The sequence below is a fragment of the Bos taurus genome, chromosome X (assembly GCF_002263795.3).
Source record: "Bos taurus isolate L1 Dominette 01449 registration number 42190680 breed Hereford chromosome X, ARS-UCD2.0, whole genome shotgun sequence".
In the NCBI taxonomy this organism is placed as follows: Eukaryota; Metazoa; Chordata; class Mammalia; order Artiodactyla; family Bovidae; genus Bos; species Bos taurus.
In genome coordinates, this window is record NC_037357.1 from 51,031,710 (window position 1) to 51,054,476 (window position 22,767).

General features: G+C 37.1%; 1 protein-coding gene and 1 non-coding gene across 2 annotated transcripts in view; one reads left to right on the forward strand and one right to left on the reverse strand.

Annotated features, from left to right (window-relative positions):
* CENPI (centromere protein I) overlaps positions 1-22,767 on the reverse strand; it is a 68,228-nt gene that overhangs the window by 37,485 nt on the left and 7,976 nt on the right. Inside the window, 10 exon segments of the mRNA NM_001102494.2 lie at positions 2,516-2,580; positions 2,668-2,785; positions 8,270-8,361; positions 9,496-9,616; positions 9,766-9,933; positions 10,172-10,294; positions 10,684-10,773; positions 12,016-12,062; positions 12,326-12,374; positions 22,530-22,637. Coding sequence (NP_001095964.1) covers positions 2,516-2,580; positions 2,668-2,785; positions 8,270-8,361; positions 9,496-9,616; positions 9,766-9,933; positions 10,172-10,294; positions 10,684-10,773; positions 12,016-12,062; positions 12,326-12,374; positions 22,530-22,637 — 981 coding nt within the window.
* TRNAG-CCC (transfer RNA glycine (anticodon CCC)) lies at positions 1,654-1,725 on the forward strand. The gene has a single exon. It is a non-coding gene; the product is annotated as a tRNA-Gly (tRNA).

The following is a 22,767-nucleotide window of genomic DNA, read 5'->3' on the forward strand; positions in this document are numbered from 1 at the left end:
AGGCTTTGCCTTGATATCCCAGGAACTTACTCACATATAAACAATATAGTCTTGAAACAAGTGTGCCTGGAACACTTGTAAGGATAAATTGTAATATCTACAAATTTGAAAGCAATCCACACTATCCCAAAACCTAATACATGAAATCTTTCTCAAACATCCTTAATAATTAACGGTCTAGATACTACTTGAATATGTGCAGTGATACAGTGCTCATTGCTACTTCATTGAAGAGTTCAATTAATTTTTTTTTAGAAACTGACATTCCTCACATTCAGATTATAAATATGTTTGAGTTGAAATCAAACTTGGAATCATCTAAAATAATCTATTTTGGTGCTAATTTAATATGGAAAGATATTCAATATTACTATGTCATATTCAGAAAATCTCCACTCACCTACTCTATCGCATCCAGCCTCCATATTAATGGAAGGCATGAGGTTTTTATCTTTATGAGAAGGCGGCATGGGTTTAAAAAAAAAGATTGAGAAGCACAGCTCTACACCACTCCTAAGTTATGGTCTCCAACTTCATCTGGGTCCTTAATGAAGCCCAGTGATCCTTTTACCATACTTCTCTTCAATCAGCTGTCTCTCTCTCCCATTTTTTAATGGCTGTTCTCTTCACATAACACCCTCTTTAAGCTCCCTGCTCAATTCTGTCCTCTATAATGCACTTATTTTGAGAAATTTAACATTTTTAGGAAAAAGTATTTCAATTTCTTGCTCTTTGTTCAAATTATACAAATATATCTCTATGTCCACCTATCTCTACATCCTTGTCCTCAACCTTAGAAAACAGTAGTACCTCCCAACCCCTTACCACCATTCAGGAAAATGACTCTACCTAGTCTTAAATCAATACTATCATGCTTTTTCTGAAACCCTGCACTGTCAATTATCCCCCATCTTTCCCCCATTTTCAACCTCTCTCTCTTCTCACCTGGCTCCTTCTATCCTATCTATAAACATATTCAGGTTTTTCTCACTCTGGGGACAAAAAAAAAATTACCACCTTCCCTTGATTCCAAGTCCCACTATAGCTCTCTTTCTCTATCCCTCCCTTAGCCAAAGTTTTGGAAACACAGTCAATACTCATTGTCTTGTCTTCATTTCTCATCAACTCCTCAAGCTCCACAATTTGGTTTTTATTCCACACTCCACTGAACCTGTTCACAAAGGTAGCCAAGACCTCTGTATTATCAATTCTAAAAGAAACTTTTTTGGTCCTTATCTTTCTGGACCCTCTTGGGATATGTGGCAACATGAGCCCTTCACTCCTTCTTGGTAGCCTGTGTCTCTCTGTTCCTTTGGAACTACTATTCTCCTGGTTCTTTTCATGCTTCTTGAAAATGTTCCTTTACAGACTCTCCTTTTCAGTGAGAATTAAGTAGTAAGTATTTCCTTGATTTCTGTCTTTGGCCCACTGTCTGTTTCCCTTCCTCTCTCCACCTCCTACTCTCAAATATGAATACATGCATGTGTTTATAAATGTATACTTGCAAGGCTGGAACATATGAAACTGCCAATTGCTAAACAGCTTTGACCTATCAGATTAAATCTATTCAGATGGTTTAATCTAATATTTACAGATAAACAGTACTCTATATTGGTAGAATAAGAGAAAAAAATAAAGAATAACCAAGGGACTTCCCTGGTGGTCCAGTGGCTAAGACTCTGCACTCCCAATGCAGGGGCCCAGGTTCGTTCCCTGGTCAGGGAATTAGATCTCACATGACACAATTCAGAGTTCACATGCTGCAACTAAAAACCCTGCGTGCCGTAACTAAGACCCAGCACAGCCAAATAAACAAAAATAAATATTGTAGGAAAAAAAAAAAAGAATAACTGAATTAGAAGTTTGGGATAGGCAATTAATAAAGTACCATTTGACTAGGATAAACACTAATCAGGACAATATATTTTTTCTGTAAATGTGGCCAACAATAAACGATTTAAGGTGAAAAAAATTACAAAGGAACATTACTTATACTGTCACTCTTTTAGAATAGGAATAACCATTCTATAAGAAAGTGGCTCTCAAACTTAGATAGAACTCCTGTAAACCACAGTGGTCTTTTTTTTGGAGAACACTTCAAAATAGTAACACATTTCAATTTTATTATATAAGGTTAGAACAATTTTATTAACAGAAAATGACTATTATAATACATAGTGTGTACTCAATATATATTTGAGAAATGAAAAAGTGTATCTACAAAACTATCAACCACAACAATCAAACTAAGTATGCTTAAGTTATTTCCTAGTTTGTTTTTAATACTGATTTGCCACCTGTTCATTCACTTCATCATCTGCCACAAGTGGAAACAGCTCAGGAAAATGATATGTGACAAAACCTTAAAAACAGAAAATTCTACACATTAACTTTGATTTGAGTAACGGAGCATCTCAGGTCCAGGTTCAAGTGAATCCTATTAAAAAAACTACTGTTGTAATGTGGGTTTGAAATTGTGTACCACCAGCCATAGACTAAGACAATTTTTTTTTACCTTGAAAAAAATAGATGATGTAAAGAAAAGCCGTGAAAGATGGTCAAAAAGAAGTGGCTTCATCTCTAAAAATCAGAAAAGAAAAACATCATTCAATTCTTTTAATTAACATTACACTCAATTAAATGGCTCCAAATTTTCATGATACATACCAGAGAAGCTACTAAAAGGAATCCAGCTCACAAGTTGAAGGAACTGTGATCGACAACAGAGGCCATCCCAGAGAGGAAGGCTCTTATACAGGAATGCTTCACAGGAATAAAACCCCTCCTATAACACAAGTTGATGGTAAAATCTTACGTGGAGCTCTTCAGTCATAACTATACTCAAAACAACCAATTTATATTGTGCAATAGTTGTTTTACTCTTAATTTTTTTGTCATAAATATAATTAAAAGCCTTGGGTTAGGTATCAGACTTTCTCCTAAAAAGAACCAGATGATTAATATTTGAATACTTTAACATCTTTATCAACATAGTTTTCAAATACCATAAAACTTCACCAACTAAAAATAAGGTAAGAAATCAAATTATGAAATATTTTTCAAGATAAATGAAACTATTATTTTGGAGTACATGCAGACACTTGAATAGTCCATAAAGTTGCACAGTAAGTCTGGAATTTCAATAGGAGCCACAGACCAAACCTGAACTCTGGGCAACACCATCTGGAGAGGGCTGAGTGTCTAGCTGCTTGTGTTTTCACCAGTGAGTAAGGATCCAGGGCTTTCCCTTTTAATTCTGTCATCCTGAGTCTTAAATAGTGGCATGCACCAAGACTCTATTCTGCACCTTCTTTTCAGACATGAATTCTCTGAACAATCACGTCTATAACACAGCTAAAACCATCACCTATATCATGAGGAGTCTTACATTTCTGCATTTCCAGCCCAAATCTCATTCTGATCCCTAGACTTATTATCTAACTGCTTACTGAACCTCTTAGATATTCCACAGGCATCTTTTAAACCAAATATATCTTTCCTTCTTAGCCTGCTCTTCTTATACTCCCATCATCATCCTCCCAAGCAGAAAATCTAAAAATTCAACCTAAATTAATTCTTTTATTCTCACCACCATTATCCATACCCAACTTCTAATTCAATGGTTTCATATAAAATCCTTAAGATTTATTCAACAAACATTTATTGAGAATCTCTTTTTTTTTAAATTTTGCACCAGGTACCAAGTTGAACACCCATACATGAAGAAAAGTTAGACATGGTTCCCACCTGTCTGGAGCCCATAATGTGTGGAAAAACAGATGCTTCAAGATACCACAATACAGGAAAACACAGAAGAGCCAAGGGAGCACAAAGAACAAACATCTAACCCAGATTGAGTAAAGGCTTCTTGTCCATGCTGATACCTGAGTAGCAGCTTAACAGTACAACTCAGGGTTACCCAGGCCAAATAATTAACTGGCTTAACATATTCAGCAATCAAAAAAATGCTTGTTGATTGTAAGAACACAGGGTCACTGCTTGTGACTAACAGGGAGGGAACACAGCCCTACCCATCAGCAGAAAATTGGATTAAAGATTTACTGAGCATGGTCCTGCCCACCAGAGCAAGACCCAGTTTTCCCCACAGCCAATCCCTCCCATCAGGAAGCTTGCACAAATCTCTTATTCTCACCCATCAGAGGGCAGACAGAAGAAGCAAGAACTACAATTCCACAGCCTTCAAAACAAAAACCATAACCACAGAAAGCTAACTAAAATGATCACATGGATCACAGCCTTGTCATGGCAAAGGGGCTTGCATGATTCAATGAAGCTATGTGCCATGCCGTGTAGGGCCACCCAAAACAGAAGGGTCATGAGGTGGAGAGTTCTGACAAAACATGGTTCACTGGAGAAGGGAATGGCAAGCCACTCAGTATTCTTGCCTTGAGAACCCATGTATAGTATGAAAAGGCAAAAAGATATGACACCAGAAGATGAACGCCCCCAGGTCAGTATGTGTCCAATATGCTACCAAAGAAGAGCAGAGAAATAGCTCCAGAAAGAATGAAGAGGCTTTGGGCAAAGTGGAAACAACACCCAGTTGTAGATGTGCCTGGTAGTGAAAGTCAAGTCCAATGCTATAAAGAACAATGTTGCATAAGAACCTGGAATGTGAGTTCCATGAATCAAGGTAAATCGGACGTGGTCAAGCAGGAGATGGCAAGAGTGAACATCAACACTTTAGGAATCAGTGAACTAAAATGAATGGAAATGGGCAAATTTAACTCAGATGACCATTGTATCTACTACTGTGGGCAAGAATCCCTTAGAAGAAATGTAGCCCTCATACTCAACAAAAGCATCCAAAATGCAGTACTTGGGTGCAATCTCAAAAATGACAGAATGATCTCAGTTCATTTCCAAGGCAAACGATTCAATATTACAGTAATCCAAGTCTATGTCCCAACCACTGATGAAGAAGCTGAAGCATTCTATGATGACTTACAATATCTTCTAGAACTTACACTAAAAAAGATGTCCTTTACATCTTAGGGGATTAGAATGCAAAAGTAGGAAGTCAAGAGATACCTGGAGCAACACACAAGTTTGGCCTTGGAGTACAAAATGAAGTAGGTCAAAGGTTAACAAAGTTTTGTCAAGACAACACATTAGTCATAGCAAAAAATCTCTTCCAACAACACAAGAAACAACTCTATATATGGACATCACCAGATGGTCAATATTGAAATGAAACTGATTATATTCTTTACAATCAAAGATGAAGAAGTTCCATACAGTCAGCAAAAACAAGATCTGGAGCTGACTGTGGCCCAGATCATGAGCTCCTTATGGCAAAATTTAGGCATAAATTGAAGAAAGTAGGGAAAACCACTAGGCTATTCAGGTATGACCTGAATCAAATCCCTTATGATTATACAGTAGAAGTGAAACATAGATTCAAGGGATTAGACCTGATAGAGTGCCTGAACAATTGTGGATGGAGGTTTGTACACTGTACAGGAGGCGGTGACCAAAACCATCCCAAAGAAAAATAAAGCAAGAAGGCAAAGTAGTTGTCTGAGGAGGCCTTATAAATAGCTGAGAAAAGAAAAGAAGTGAAAGGCAAAGGAGAAACAGAAAGATATACCCAACTGAAGGCAGAGTTCCAGAGAATAGCAAGGAGAGATAAGAAAGCCTTAAGTGAATGATGCCAAGAAACAGAGGAAAACAATAGAATGGGAAAGATTAGAGATCTCTTCAAGAAAATCAGAGATACCAAGGGCACATTTCATGCAAGGATAGGTACAATTAAAGGACAGAAACAGCAAGGACCTAACAGAAGCAAAAGAGATTAAGAAGAGGTAGCAAGAATACACAGAAGAACTGTACAAAAAAGGCCTTAATGGCTCAGTTAACCACAATGGTGTGGTCACTCTCTTAGAGCCAGACATCCTAGAATATGAAGTCAAGCGGATCTTAGGAAGCATTACTACAAACAAAGCTAGTGGAGGTGATGGAATTCCAGTTGAGCTATTTCAAATCCTGAAAGATGATGCTGTTAAAGTGCTGCACTCAATATGTCAGCAAATTGGGAAACTCAGCAGTGGCCACAGGGCTGGAAAAGGTCACTTTTCATTTCAATCCCAAAGAAGGGCAATGCCAAAGAATGTTCAAACTACCACACAATTGCGCTCATTTCACACGCTAGCAAGGTAACGCTCAAAACCCTTCAAGCTAGGCTTCAGCAGTATGTAAACCAAAAATTTTCAGATGTACAAGCTGGATTTCGAAAAGGCAGAGGAATCAGAGATCAAATTGCCAACATCTGTTGGTTCACAGAGAAAGCAAGGGAATTCCAGAAAAACATCTACTTCTGCTTCATTGACTACACTAAACCTTTCATTGTGTGGATCACAACAAACTGTGGAAAATTCTTAAAGAGATGGGACTCCCAGACCATCCTACCTGTCTCCTGAGAAACTTGTATGCGGGTCAAGAAGCAACAGTTAGAACCAGGCATGGAACAATGAACTTATTCAAAATTGGGAAAGGATTATGTCAAAGCTATTTATCAACACCCTGCTTATTTAACTTACTTGCAGAGTACATCATGTGAAATGCTGTGCTGGAGGAATCGCAAGCTAGAATCAAGATTGCCAGGAGAAATATCAGGAACTTCATATATCTATATGATACCACCCTAATGGCAGAAAGTTAAGAGGAACTAAACAGCCTCTTGATGAAGGAGAAAGGGGAGACTGAAAAAGCTGGCTTAAAACTCAACATTCAAAAACTTAAGATTTTGGCATCCAGTCCCATCACTTCATGGCAAATAGATGGGGAAAAAGTGGAAACAGTCACAGATTTTATTTTCTTGGGCTCCAAAACCACTGTGGATGGTGACTGCAGCCATGAAATTAAAAGACACTTGCTCCTTGGAAGAAAAGCTATGACAAACATAGACAACATATTAAAAATCAGAGACATCACTTTGCCAACAAAAGTTGGTATAATCAAAGCTATGGTTTTTCCAGTAGTCACGTATGCATGTGAGAGCTGGACTGTAAATAAGGCTGACTGTGGAAGAATTGATGCTTTCAAATGTGATGCTGGAGTAGACTTGAGAGTCCCATGGATTTCAAGGAGACCAAACCAGTCAATCCTAAAGAAAATCAACCCTGAATACTCACTGGAAGGACTGATGCTGAAGCTCCAATACTTTGACCACCTGATGCAAAGAGCCAACTCATTAGAAAAGACCCTGATGCTTGCAAAGTTTGAGGGCAAGAGAAGGGGGCAACAGAAAATAAAATGATTGGATGGCATTACTGACTCAATGGATAGGAGTTTGAGCAAACTCCAGGAGATAGTGAAGGACAGGGAAGCCTGGCGTGCTGTAGTCCATGGGGTCGCAAACTGTTCAGACACAACTTAGCAACTGAACAACAGTCACCTTGTGAGATTTTTCTTACTGGCCAATTCAATTAATTTAATGCATTCAGTTACATCTTCAGTTTGTTCTCTTAAATTACAGACCTCTTTCTCTGTTTTTGTGTGTGTGTCAGCCATGCCATGTGGCTTGTGGGACTTTAGTTCCCTGACCATGGATTGAATCCGGGTGTTCAGCAGTGACAGCATAGCATCCTAGCCACTGGACAGCCAGGGAATTCTCTAGATCTTTTTCTCTTATTTGGATAATTTAACAACTTCTTTCTTCACAGCCAACAGTACAAAGATAAACGTCAGTTCAATTGGCTCTATCTATAATGAATTTTGAGCTTCCCAGGTGGCACTAGTGGTAAAGAACTCGCTGGCCAATGCAGGAGATGCAAGAGACACAGGTTCGACCCATGGGTCAGGAAGATCCCCTGGAGGAGGGCATGGCAACCCACTCCAGTATTCTTGCCTGGGAAATCCCATGGACAGAGGAGCCTGGCGGGCTACAGTCCATGCGGTCTCAAAGAGTTGGACACAAATGAAGCAGCTTAGCACACACTCATGATGAATTTTGAATTGAGCAAATATTGTTTACAAAAGATGTCAAGCACCAATGAAAAGGTTTTCAATGAATATCTAAATAAATTAAGAAGTGATGAAGTCATGGAACTCTGCTCAATGTTATGTGGCATCCTGGATGGAAAGGGAGTTTAGGGGAGAATGGATACATGTATATGTATGGCTGAGTCCCTTTGCCATTCACCTGAAACTATCACAACATTGTTAATTGGCTATATACCCCAATACAACATAAAAAACTAAAAAAAAGAGAAGCAGTGATATAAGAAGGAAACAAGCAGAACCTTACTTGTAAGAAGCATTCTGCCCTGAGGATAGTGTCCAGGAAGTTGGCAAATTCTTTTCCATGATCATAATTATTCACCTTGTACCAATTACACTCTAGAACAGAAATATTAAGCATAAGGCTCTGGTTGCACAACAGTAAAAGCTAAACAAAACATCACCACAACTCTAAAGTGACAAATAAATGATAAATATAAACAAGCTATCAGTCTCATACATCTCAGCCAACTCACACTGGAGACTGTAACATATACATGGAGATGATAGTTCAATGTTCCTCAAGAACTTGGTAATACAGGGAGAAAGCTTATAGTAAAAAAAAATAAAGTGGTAAAAGTCATATATAATGAATACGGTTAGCTTTATGCCACACAGTAATCCAAAAGAATGTAAGTACATGAATTAAAAGCTTGAGAATGGCTAAATTTCAATTAGGGTGAACTGGGGGTAATCTAAGAGTGGTAGAACTTTAGTGAGTGGAAATTTAACTGTATCATACCCTATGTAAAGAAAGACTGAGTAGGAAAAAGAGAGCTATGCTGGAACTGACTAATACTGACCTTAAACACTCGAAGAGTCAGGATTTGCTTATCCAGGAAAGAAATAATCTGGTGAACACAATACTATTTTTAGAGAGATTGACTCCCTCAGAGGAAATGAAATGATTGGGTTTTACTATGGCCTGGATGAAAAACTCTCTCACTTCCCTTTCCTTCAGTTCAATAATTAAGAAACCTTCTGATGACTAATGTGGCTCCCATATACACTGATAGCAGAGAAGAGCTATTCTAGCCAGCAAACATGAACATTTTGGTCACCAGTAGGAATTACTTCTATCATGAAATAATAAGTTGACATTCTGGCTTACACAATAGTCTCAGAGTTTGGTTAGCATTAATCTGATGATTCTGCAGGCTTAACAGCAAGTTTCTGAACATACAAAAGATAGAGAGGCCTTGGACTGTGACAGTCATCAAAGTGGAGGCACCCAGCGAGTTCTGGTGACCATGCAGTAGTGTTTCTTTAACAACATATCTCCTTTCTTACTTTCCCTTGAAATTAGAACAATAGCAGCATTCAGGCTCTGAATATATGATCATCAGAAAAAATTATTATAGCTTATGAAGGCTCCTCCTGTCTAGACATCGTCATTCTTTTAAAAGAAACCTATTTCTAAACCATCTTGCTCCTTCTTCATTCATCTAACACTTAAAAAGCATCAATTTTTACCTTCTTGTAATGTTTGACTCAACCAGTGATAGAGCCTCAGTAAGACTGACTCATCTCTGACACAGTTAATATAGTGAAGTAGCAGAGAGCTGTTCAGCACTGCGCCCATCTGAGAAGGCAGCTGCAAAGACAGAAAAATTAGTCAACTGTAAGTATATAAAAAGGACATCAGAGCAACACGGAAATCATCAGATAAGAAATACATAACAAAAATAAAGGCCATGAAGATCAAATGGATTATGTAAATAAGCATGTGGCCCAGTTATATACCTCTAAGCAATGAATGTTCTGTAAGAGTTGAGGGAAGCTTTTAAGCTGTTCCAGTGGAAATGATCCATTGCTACTGAGGTAATCAGAAAGATTCATCCTTTTTTTTCTACTTTCTTTACTGTAGTTACAGGAATTTAGCACTGGTATAATTGAGTGAGAATTCCATTTCTAAAAAAGAAAGATAATGAGACAATCAGTGGATCAAACAGATTACAAACTATAAATGTAAAAGCACTTATTAAGGTGATCTAATGAATGGAGTCTGAATGTGGTTTGCATAGAATCCTAATTAAAGTAATTAAAATATACTCAGACATCTGTAATCTCTTCCAACATCTGAAACCTTATGGTTTGAACCTAACAATAAAGAAGGCTGTGGAAGTTACTTGGGGTTTTAAATACTTACTCTTTTTATAGGATAGACGTTAGTTAACATCAACTTTAGAGGTTCTGAAGGAAATCCTGGATTCCTTGGCTTCAGAGCAAGTAGAGCGGTCTTCCACAGATTCTCTGAATTCTTAAAATAGATCTGCAAATTTGAAACCAATATAATATTGTAAAGTTAAAAAAATAAATAAATAAATCCAAGAAAAAAATAAAAGAAAAAAAAAGTACATGAGAGGAGGTATCCATAAGTTAGAACGGTATAAAATCTAAAACTTTATTAACTGAAAATAAATTAATTATGAAATATTTTGCACCCATGCAGGTCCATTTAAAGTATAATCAGGAATCTATTAAGAACATTGAATAGAATCAAAACGAAGTGTTAACCCCTAAAAAACTTCTCAGAAGCAACACTACAATATTAAATCTTAAACAGCATGCTATAAACATTTTAGTCAAAATCTATAAATTAACTTACTCAAAATAACATATTTCTATCCAAATATGACTTATCGCTCCTTAATCCCTTACCTTCTTTCTCATAGGCAAAGATACAGAAATCAAAGTAGGAACAAAGAATTTATACAGTGACAACAAAGCCTGGAGATGAGGCTGCATTCCCTGAAATAAAATAAGAGTTTTCAATTCTGTGGCCAATAAGAAAAAAAGAGTAACAATAAAATAAAAAGATTAAATGAATACTCAGATCCTAATTTTATTATGTGATATAGCTATAGGAAGATGCTATAGAAAATCGAGGAACAGAAACTCAAACATTTAAATCAACTATGATAAAGCAACCCTCACCGACTTGACATGTTCTCTTTTATGATCTTTTCCCATATTTTACTTCTTCCCTATATTTTCTCTCTTCTCTGCCTGATTAATATGAAGTAAAATTAAATTTAGACAAATCATTATTATTACTATCCTCAGAGAGCTATCAGAATATACTGCATGCACTCAAAGAACCGAAACAGGAAGCTATAAATCAGGAAAGTGAAAGTGGTAGTCGCCCAGTCTTGTCTGACTCTTTGTGAATCCATGACCTATACAGCCTACCAGGCTCCTCTGTCCATGGGATTTCCCAGGCAAGAATATTGGAGTGGGTTGTCATTCCCTTCTCTGGGGATCTTCCCAACCCAGGGATCAAACCCAGGTATGCATTGTGAGCAGATTCTTTACCATCTGAGCTAACAGGGGAGCCCCTAATAAAACAAAAACAATCACTGAATTGTAAATACCAACAGGAAACCTCATACTGGAGAAGCACAAATGTGCACACGTATTTGTGTTTTTCATGAAAACTGAATGCCTCTATGTAGGTCATGCAGGCTTCAATAATTAGGTATAGGCACCACAACTTCCCTCAGTTTCATACCCAAAGCTTCTGTTACCTGGCAAGTATAGTGGAAATAACAAGGCAAGAGGGTTGTAAGGACAAGAGATAATGGTCAGGATATATACTGAAGTTTAAGCATCCAGAGAAGAATGCTTTCCTAGATCACAGCCACAGAATAAATAAGCTAGTCACTTTAACAAAATAGTCATTTTTTATTACTCCCTAACACTTAATTTCCAGCCATACCAACCCAATTCCATGAGCAGTTGCTGCTATTTGATATCTACCTGGCTTTTGCTCATGCTGTTCCCTGCCATGAGTGCCTTTCTTTTCCTTCCTGGCCTAGTTAAATTCTACTCACCATCATCACTCGTCCCTTGACCCCAGTCTAATTCTGATTTTTATTTTGTTGACTCAGCTCCCCAGGCAATAAGTTTCTTGAAGATAATGATGCATTCAGTTTTACATCCCCAAAGCCTAGCTCCATACCTAGCACAGAGTACACTGGCTAGAGTACTTACCATTTTGGCCTGAAGATCAAGCAGTTTTCTCACACGAAATGGTTTGACTAGTGAAGGTAAAGAAAAGAAGTTTGTGGTTCAGAATAAAAAGAATCATTGTCCATGTAGCTTCTCCTTACAACACATTAAGACTATAATTACCCTGCTCAGTTAAGCCATTAAGCAGATGCTCTCAGGTAAAAGTACTAAAAAGCAATTTCCCACAAAACCTTGCCATAGAACTAATGCTAATAATTAAAACTTTATAAAGGCCAATACAAATGCTAATTCCACAGAGTGAATGTAATACAATTGGAATGAAAATACTCACCGTTCTCTTTTTTGGTAAGTAAATATAACAAATGGCAGACATAAGGGCACTGTCAAAATATAAAAATTAAAAGAAAAAAATGACAACATATCTTGAAGACAGCAACAATACATTTTCCTTAAATATCAATCCTACAATGACTAAGTAAAAAGGCTTCAGGACTTGATTGAACAATAGTTTTAATTAGCACATCTTTATGCTATTTAGGGGCTTCCCGAGTGGCTCAGCTGGTAAAGAATCTGCCTGCAATGCGGGAGACCTGGGTTGGGAAGATCCCATGGAGAAGGGAAAAGCTACTCACTCCAGTATTCTGGCCTGGAGAATTCCACGGACTGGATAGTTCATGGGGTCACAAAGAGTTGGACATTACTGAGTGAATTTCACTTACTCACTTACATGATTTTTAAAGTTATTTTTGGAATATAACAATGCAAACAACTCGAAAACCACAAACAGATTCTTCTACCTAACAAAAATTCATGTATTCCTTCTAGTGCGTGTGTACATGCTAAGTTCCCTCAGTCATGTCTGACTCTTTGCGACCCTCTGGACTGTAGCCTGCCAGGTTCCTCTGTCCATGGGATTCTCCAGGCAAGAATACTGGAGTGGATTGCCAATTCCTTCTAGCAGTCCACAGCTATTTAGATACAAACTTAAAACTTTTATCCTGATTTCCCACTTAAAAGTATTTTCCCATGTTACTTGGTCTTCAAAATGATCATTTTAAATGATCTTAATATTCCAGTGAATATACCAGAATTTAATTAGCCATTTAGACTTCAGTCTGGCAAAATAGCACACACTCAATAAATTTGAACTTAAAGTACTAAAGGATTGGTTCCTTATACCACATCATTTTGAGTGACCACTTGTTGAGGTTTTATTCTAGATGAGAGGTCAGCAAACTATAGTTCACTTATTTTTGTAAATCAAGTTTTACTGCAACACAACTGCACTAACTCATTTATGTATTGGCCATGGCTGCTTTCCTGCTACAACAGCAGAGCTGAGCAGTTGTGACACAAACTGAGTGGCCTGTAAAGCCTAAAATATTTACTTCCTTTTCTTTATAGGAAATTTGCTGTTATTTGTTCTAGAAGAAAACAGAGGAGAGTATCTTCATGACCAGAGAGTAGCAGTTCATTTTTCCCATTAAAAAAAGATAACCATAAAATAAAACATTAAAGAAAAACCCCAATAAATCAGAGTTCATGAAATTAAGAATATCTGTTTATCAGACAAGAAAACAATATTCTATTGGAGGGATGGGTAAACAACAACCTGTGGATCAAATTCAGCCCACTGCTGGTCACTATGAATAGTTTTATTGGAACACAGCCATTTGTTTTTGTTTGTAGCTGAGTTTGCACTGCACCAGCAGAATGAGTACTTGTGACAAAGACAGTATGACGCTCAAACCTAAATATTTACTACTTGGCCCTTCAAGAAAAACTTTGCCAGTACCTGCTTTAGAATATAGGAAATTGAAAAAGTAAATTATTAAAGGGGGCGACAGAGGATGAGATGACTGGATAGCATCACTGACTCAATGGACATGAGTTTGAGCAAACTCTGAGAGATAGTGAAGGACAGGGAAGCCTCGCACACTGCAGTCATTGGGATCACAAAGAGTCAGACACGACTTAGCGACTGAACAACAACAATAACAAATTATTAAATGGGACTAAAGAAGCAGCAAAACCCAAGATTTTTTTAAACAAAGTTATATTTTGGTAGTTATGACTCTATACTTTAAAGTACATAATTCCATATTGCCACTCCTCTACTTAGAAATGAGTTGATAAAGACTGAACATACTTATAAGAAGTATGAATTTAGATATAGGATCTTCTTTTTAAGGGAAGAATACATATTATGACCAAGTTGCCATATTCTACACAAAATATAGTAACTTTCTGTAAAAAAAAATTCACTGCCTCACATCCTTAGGATATGAAGCATTGAAAGCTGAAGTGTTAGTCACTCAGTCATGTCCGACTCTTTGTGATCCTATGGACTGTAGCCAACCAGGCTCCTCTGTCCATGGGATTCTCCAGGCAAGAATACTGGAGTGGGCTGCCATTCCTTCTCCAGGGGATCTTCCCAACCCAGGGATCAAACCCAGACCTTCTGCATTGCAGACAGATTGTTTACTGCCTGAGCAACACAGAGAAAGCTGTGAACCATTAGCAATACATGTTGGGTATAAAATGAGTGCCAACCTAAGCTCCAGTATTCTATCTGACACTGTCCTTTAATCATAGCACCTAGAAAGGAAAAAATTCATGTGCATCTGAGACTTTACAATTGCTTTGCTGACAAATAGTTAGCCACCGCATCTCAGTCACTACAGAGTCAAGCGCCCATCAAGTTGTGACTTTTTATTTTTACTTTTTGGCTGCACCACATGACATATGGGATCCTAGTTCTTGATCAACGATTGAACCCACACACCCTGCAGTGGAGTCTTAACCAGTGGACCACCAGGGAAGTCCCAAGTTGTAACTTTTTTTTAATGCTTTTTATAGTTAGGATCCTTATTTCTTCTGGGTGATACTTATACAAATGTGTTCAGTTTATAAAAATTGATTGAACTGATTGAGCCCACGTCTCTTTTGTCTCCTGCATTGGCAGGCAGGCTCTTTACCACTGGTCCCACCTGGGATACTTCAATAAATATTTTTAGGAGAAGAAGAAAGAAAAAAAAGGAAGCCCCCTTCTCACCTGCCATGCTGAGCAAGAAACTCTTTAGTCAGCATCATGAAAACTACTCAAGCATACTGAAATTATTTGACAAACATTTATGAATAGATCTTATTCATTCATTCATGAAAGAAGTATTTATTAAGCAGTAGATAAAACAGACAAAAAGACCTGCTCTTATGAAGTTTACAATACTAGATATTTTGGTTATAAAAGGTTCAGTCCCTGCCTGAAAGAACGCCTAAGTATGTATCCAAAAGAATTCTAAGCAGGGACTTGAACAGACACTTGGATGCCAATGTTCACTGCAACATTATTCATGTTAACCAAAAGGTAGAAACAATCCAAAAGTTCATCAACAGATAATGGTATATACATACATGAGAATATCATTCAGTCATAAAAACAAAGTTCTGACATATGCTATAACATGAATGAACCTTGAAGACATGTTAAGTGAAAGAAGCCAGACACAAAAGAACAAATACTGGATTATTCAACTTATATAAGGTACCTAGAATAGGCAAAGCATTATGCTTTCAAGTAAAAAGTAAAGTAAGTTAAAAGAAGCCAGTCAAAAATGACCCCACACTGTATGATTCTATTTATGTGAAATGTCCATAATAGGCAAATCTCTAAAGACACAAAATATATTAGGAGTTGCTTGCATGCATTCATACAAAGTCGTTTCAGTCATGTTCAACTCTTTGCGACCCCATCGACGTAGCCCACCAGGCTCTTCTGACTATGGGGATTCTCCAGGCAAGAATACTGGAGTGGGTTGCATACCCTCCTTCAGGGATTCTTCCCAACCCAGGGATTGAACCTGCATCTCTTATGTCTCCTGCATTGACAGGCAGGTTCTTTACCACTAGTGCCACCTCAAAAGCCCTAGGAGTTGTTTAAGAACCTCTAAACAGAAAGACAGGGGTGATAGCTAAAATGTATGAGTTGTTTTTTTTTTTTTTTTTTAAGTGTAAGAAGGTCACAATAAAGCAAGCCACATGAATATGTTGGTTTCCCAAGGGGTATAAGATTTTTGAAGTGACAAAAATGGTCTACAATTGACTCTGCTCATGGTTGCACCTATCTATGAACATACTAAAACCCAGTAGATTTTACTTTGAGTGGACTGTATGGTATCTAAGTTATCTCACAAAGCTGCTTTTAAAAAGTATTTAGAGAGAAAAGAAACAACATATTACAATTAGACTGATTCCACAACAATGGAAAGGAGGTGCCAGTGGAATAATACTGTCAATGTCCTGAGAGAATTTAACTGTCACCCTAGTGTTCTACACACAGCAGAACCAAATTTCTTTTTTTTCCTACATATACATATATCTGTTCTTTTAAAAATTCTTTTCCTGATTAGGCAGAACCAATTTTCAAGAACATGGGCATAGTAAAAACATTTTTAGGCAAAGACAGAGTTTACCATCAAAGATTCTACTCTCAAACTGGGGCGCTATGACAACCCAGAGCAGTGGAATGGGGTGGGAGGTGGGAAGAAGGCTCAAGAGGGAGGGGACATATGTATATCCATGATATATGTTGATGTATGGCAGAAATCAACACAATATTGTATTATTCTTCAATAAAAATTAAAAATAAAAAGATTCTACTGAAAGAATATTCTAGGGATTTCCCCAGTGGTCCAGAGGTTAAGACGCCGCACTTCCACTGCAGCGGGCACAGGTTTAATCCCCAGTTAGGGAAGTTCTATATGCTGGGTGGTGCAGCCATAAAAGGAAAAAAAAAACCTAAAGAAAATATTTTCAGAGGAAAATAATCTCAATTAAAGGTCTGAGATGTAAAAACAAATGATGAGCAAAGAAACTGGTAAATATGTGGGCAAATCTAAACAAATATTAATTGTGAAGAAAATAATAATGTCTACTACGTGTGTATGTGGAGGAGGATGGTGAAGAGTCAGAACTAAAATCAGATAATAGTGTATAATGTGGGAGGGATGTGATCAGAGTTAAAGCATTCTAGGGCCCTGTATCTTTCAAGATGAAGATAAAGATATTGGTTACCTCTAGACTTTAAGAAAAGCCTTAAAGATTTCAACTGAGAAAATTATAAAAAGTTATTAATTCATTAAAAAATAAACCCATTACATGATAAATGACATATTTTATGAAAAATAACTATATCTTCCAAACAAAAGAAAAATAGTAAGAAGGATGACTTTTTATATATTTTACATTTTATACTATATACGCATATTAAAATAGGTACAATAACAACACCACACACAGAGTATGTAATTTCCAACCAAGAATGGGGGAACACCACAATCAATCCAAAATAAGAGGGATGAGGAAAAGAATCAGAAAAAAAGCAGATCATTTAGAAAGCTCAAAATAAGAGATCTCAGGGCTCCCCTGGTGGCTCAGTGGTAAAGAATCCACCTGCCAATACAGGAGTTCCACTCTTGATCTGGGAAGATTCCACATGCCATGGAGCAACTAAGCTCATGCACCACAACTGTTGAGCCTGTGCTCTAGAGCCTGGGAGCTGCAACTACTGAAGCCTGTGCACCCTAGAGTCTGTGCTGCGCAACAAGAGAAGCCCACATACCACAATTAGAGTAGCTCCTGTTCCCTGCAACTCTAGAAAAGACTGCAGCAATAAAGACCCAGCACAGCCCAAAATAATAAAATTAAAAAATAAGGTATTCCTACTTATTTCTACAATATCAATAATCACTACAAAGGTAAATAAACTAATTTTCCAGGCAAAAGTGAAAAATCATTAAACAGGATTTAAAAATAAAATCTGTGCTACACTAAGTTGCTTCAGTCATATCCAACTCTTTGCAACCCTACGAACTGTAGCCAGCCAGGCTCCTCTGTCCATTGGATTCTCCAGGCAAGAATGCTGGAGTGGGGAAGTGTCTAAGACATGAGGGCAAAGGAAGATTTTTCAAAAAACCAAAAGACAGAAATACACCAAGCAATGTTGTTGCTGTTCAGTCGGTAAGTCGTATCCAACTCTTTGTGACCCTATGGACTGCAGCACACCAGGCCTCCCTGTCCCTCATTATCTCCCAGAGTTTGCTCAAGTTCATGTCCATACCAAGCAATATACTAGCCAAAATAAAGCCTGAGTTGACAATGCCCAAGTTCATGTCCATACCAAGCAATATACTAGCCAAAATAAAGCCTGAGTTGACAATGTCAATATCAAACAAAATGACTAAAACAAAAAGCATTTTAACAAAACGCTACTCATGATACAGGTTTGACTCAGCAGGACAATATGAAAACTATAATTGTGCCTTTACCTAATAATAGACTCAAAATATATAAAGCAAAATTTGACAACTTTTTAAGGAAAAACTGACAAGTCTGCCTTCTGAGTGGGAGATTTTCAACATATTTCACTTGGTAATTAACAGATGACCAGCAACAGGAACAACAAATCCATAGGATATGGAAAATTTCAATTCCAATAACCTTCATTCCCTTACTCTAGTCTTCAACAACTCACCCCACTGTCACTCTAAATCCTGTCATCACATTGAACCAGTTCCCCCCTGCAAACTTAAATTCCAATGCTACAACTTATATCATTCCAGTTTTTAATCCTAATACATGCCTTTAATGTCACCAAGGCAACCTGAAACTCAGCTGTTTGTGCTCCCAATCTGCTCTCTTGTGTCTTCACCTTCTCCCTTTTCTCTCTAGACTTCCTGATCCATTAGCTCAGTCACTCTCTTGCCTTCGTGTCCCACCCTGGAGGAACTACGACCCTTGACATTAGCAACATCACAAATTCGTGCTCCCTAAACTTAGAGTTGGACTGTGAAGAAAGCTAAGTGCCGAAGAATTGATGCTTTTGAACTGTGGTGTTGGAGAAGACTCTTGAGAGTCCCTTGGACTGCAAGGAGATCCAACCAGTCCCTTCTAAAGATCAGTCCTGGGTGTTGATTGGAAGGACTCAGGCTAAAGCTTAAATTCCAATACTTTGGCCACCTCATGCGAAGAGTTGACTCACTGGAAAAGACTCTGATGCTGGGAGGGATTGGGGGCAGGAGGAGAAGGGGATGACAGAGGATGAGATGGCTGGATGGCATCACTGACTCGATGGACGTGAGTCTGAGTGAACTCCGGGAGTTGGTGATAGACAGGGAGGCCTGGCGTGCTGCGATTCATGGGGTCACAAAGAGTTGGACACGACTGAGCGACTGATCTGATCTGATATGATATGAGGCTTATAGTTAACTTATGTGCTAAGTTGATTTGGTCATGTCCAACTCTTTGCAACCTATGGGCCATAGCCCACCAGGCTCTTCTGTCCATGGGATTCTTCAGGCAAGAATACTGGAGTGGGTGGCCATGCCCTCCTCCAGGGGATCTTCCAGACCCAGGCACTGAACCCGGATATCTTATGTTTCCTACATTGGCAGGCAGGTTTTTACTACTAGTGCCATATGGGAAGACCAATAGTTAACTTACTTTTACTCATATTTGTACCTCCAATACTAGTTCAATGACTCTCACATTAGTAAATAAATGTTCATTGAGTGAATTTCTACAGGACGTAACCTCAAACTTTGTACATCTAAAGCCAAACATATTATGTTCCTTTTAAAACTACCTCCTTTTCCACAAATTTCCTTTTATGGTCAAAGGTACCATCATTTTGCATCATGCTGACTTACAAACTCTATCTTTATATCGTGACCTTTCCCTTAATCCAGTTTAGGTACTAGATTATGTTAATTCTTCCTTTACAGTTTCCTTTAAGATTTGTCCCTTCAATTTTTCATACCCCTTAATCTCTGATAGTGATTCTCAGACTTTTTGGTGTCAAAACTCTTTACATTCTTAAAAATTAGAAGATCCCCAAAAGCTTTTGTTTATCTGGTTTATAGCTGTTGATATTCACCATATTAGAAATTAAAGTTAGGAAATTTTTTTAATGTTTAGTAACTCATTTAAAAAATAAACTCATTACATGCTAAACATAAATGAAAAATAGCTATATTTTCCCCAAAAAAGGCTTAGTGTGACATAGTTTTACATTTCTACAATCTTTTATTTTTTTTGAAAGAATATAATTATTTATTCTTAATATTTCTTATATTACATCAAGTCATTTCTACAATCTCTTTAATGTTTTTAACTTAATAGAATATAGACAGATACTCTGCTTATGCATTAAATGTAACAATACATTGTTATGATTGAAGTACATGAAGAAAAGTTAGCCTCACACACATATGTAATTGGAAAAGAAGGAATATTTTAATAGCCTTTTCAAAAAAATTGTGGATATTAGTCTTTGATACTTCACCAAACTAATAAGTAGTAGTCTCTTAGGAAATAGCTGCAATGTGGATTCTGAAATATTATCAATGAACTCTTTGTACTCTATTCCATTAAAATTCATTGATATATCTTACACTTTGGATGGCTTTTACCCATACATAATTTCAAACGAGATCATTTGGAAATTAGTTATACCTATCTCCCAAATGTTGACATATTTCATTATATAATTATTAATATAATTATAATATAATTACAATCATTATATGAAACTAAAAATCACAGTCATTAATATTCTCATTCTCATCAGCAAAGTCTTTTAAGTATTGGGAAGCTGTCAAGTTCACAATGACAAATACAAATTTTTCAAACTTGTCATTTTTGCTTAAAAGCTCAAATTTTACCATTTGCAACAAATAGTGCCAGTTGTTTTCTATGAAATGACCAGCTCACTTTGTTCATTTTCAAGAAAACATCTGCCAAATACCAAGTCTGAATAACCAGTTTATATGTCAGTCATTCTTTGAAGTAAAAATGGTATTCCATGGAAAAAAAGCAGCTAGTTTGGCTTACAATTCAATCACACAGAGTTCCTTTCCTCATGACAACTGTTGTGCTTTAATATGCAGAAAGGATTTATTTATACTTCCCATTTCATCATACAGAATATTAAAGATATGTCTCACAGGTTGAAGTTTAATATAATTAGTGAATTAATCTTTATTGCTTCATTTGGGGCATTATTAAGTAAAACTTGCATTTTTGTTTTTTACTACAGTAAAGAACACAACAAACCCTACTATAGTGCAGACTCACTGCCCTGAGTGTGTCAGCAGTTTTATCCATCATCAGTGCAAATGTCAACACAGTGAAAATAGCTACCAACATCTTGATATCACTATAAAGATAATTTTAACCTCTGAGACCTCCTGAAAGTTTCTCAGGAAGCATCAAAGGATCCACAGAGCATATTCGAGAATTGCTAGTTTAGGATATCATCATCATGTCAGTCTCCTAACTAGTCTTCCTGATTCTAGCTTCCATCCTAATTCATAATGTTTGGCATTATTAGATACAACTTCCTACAATGTTGCTTTCAACATGTTCTGTCCCAAGTTTTTCAGTGATTTCCCCACTGGATAAAGTTCAAATTTCTTACCATCATATTTAAAGACCACTACAATTTTTCCTCACCCAATCTTTTCAGCCTTACCACCCACCACTGCCCGACATCAACTGTAATTAAGTCAGTCTGATCTATTTAAGGTTTCCTAAAACACAATTTACAACTTTTGCTTGAAATATTCCTGTCATATCAAACATCAAATCTCAAATCCTACTCCACCTTCATAGCCCAGTTCAATGCCCACATACTTTATGATGCTTTTTCTAATCACTCTGGTTTACAGTGTTCTTTTCTTCCTGGAAGTATCACAGCAATTACTATCCTCACATTAACATACACTGTCTTTGATAATAGAACTTATGTGTTGTCATTTAACTTTATGTGCTTTTCTTAGTCTCTGAAATAGATTACAAACCCCTGGAATATAGAAACTCTCAGCTAATCTTTGAATCTTCTACACTGTCTCATATAATGCAACATAGTCAATTTTTGAAAATGAAATCAATAAATTAATTCCCTCCCTTCCCCAAAGCAAGAGAAGTTCTGTTAGATGAATGGTTCACACGGTCTGTGAACTACTGATGGTCCTTGAAAGACTTCCAGGTGGACAGTAGATTGATTTCTTAGTTATTAATGCTTTCAATGGGACTAATTATGCTATTTAATCAAAATCAGTCCACTGGCATCTCATGAAAAGTAATCCTCTCCTTCTCATTAATTCTGATGAGGTTTTCACAGTGTTAATCAAGAAACTGTAGAATAAGTGACCCAAAGGACCCTGTTGAAGTGGTTTAAAAGGGAAAAGATGGCAATCATTGCTCTAAATCAGCAAAGAGACTCCAATGTGAACTCAATTCTATCTGTAACAATTATTTCCTTAAAAGAAGATAAAAAGCAAATGTGGGGAAAATTTCATTTGTTAATCTGAGAGACGGGTATAATGGTGTTCATTATGCTACTCATTACACTTTCCTGTTTCATACATTTTAAAATAAGTAAGGAAAGTTGTTTGGCACTTTGAAGCACATATGGTGCATCGATATACAAGCACGTACCACTGATCAATGCATAATGCTGTTCAATTTTTACTTACCAGTGCATCATCTTGCAATGAAGCAAAAAAGAAGCCATAGAGCAAGTTAATTTGCTCCTTGTGATCAATGAAGTCAAACATTGCAACCAGCCAACGATAAAAAAGCACCTATTGAGAAACAAAATGCTTATCTTTAGAGAAATAGAACTGGCACAAAAGAGCTTAATTACCCCCCTCAGGACTGTTTTAGAAGCCTCTAGCACAAAGGATAATAGATTTTATTTCTCAGTAAAAATTT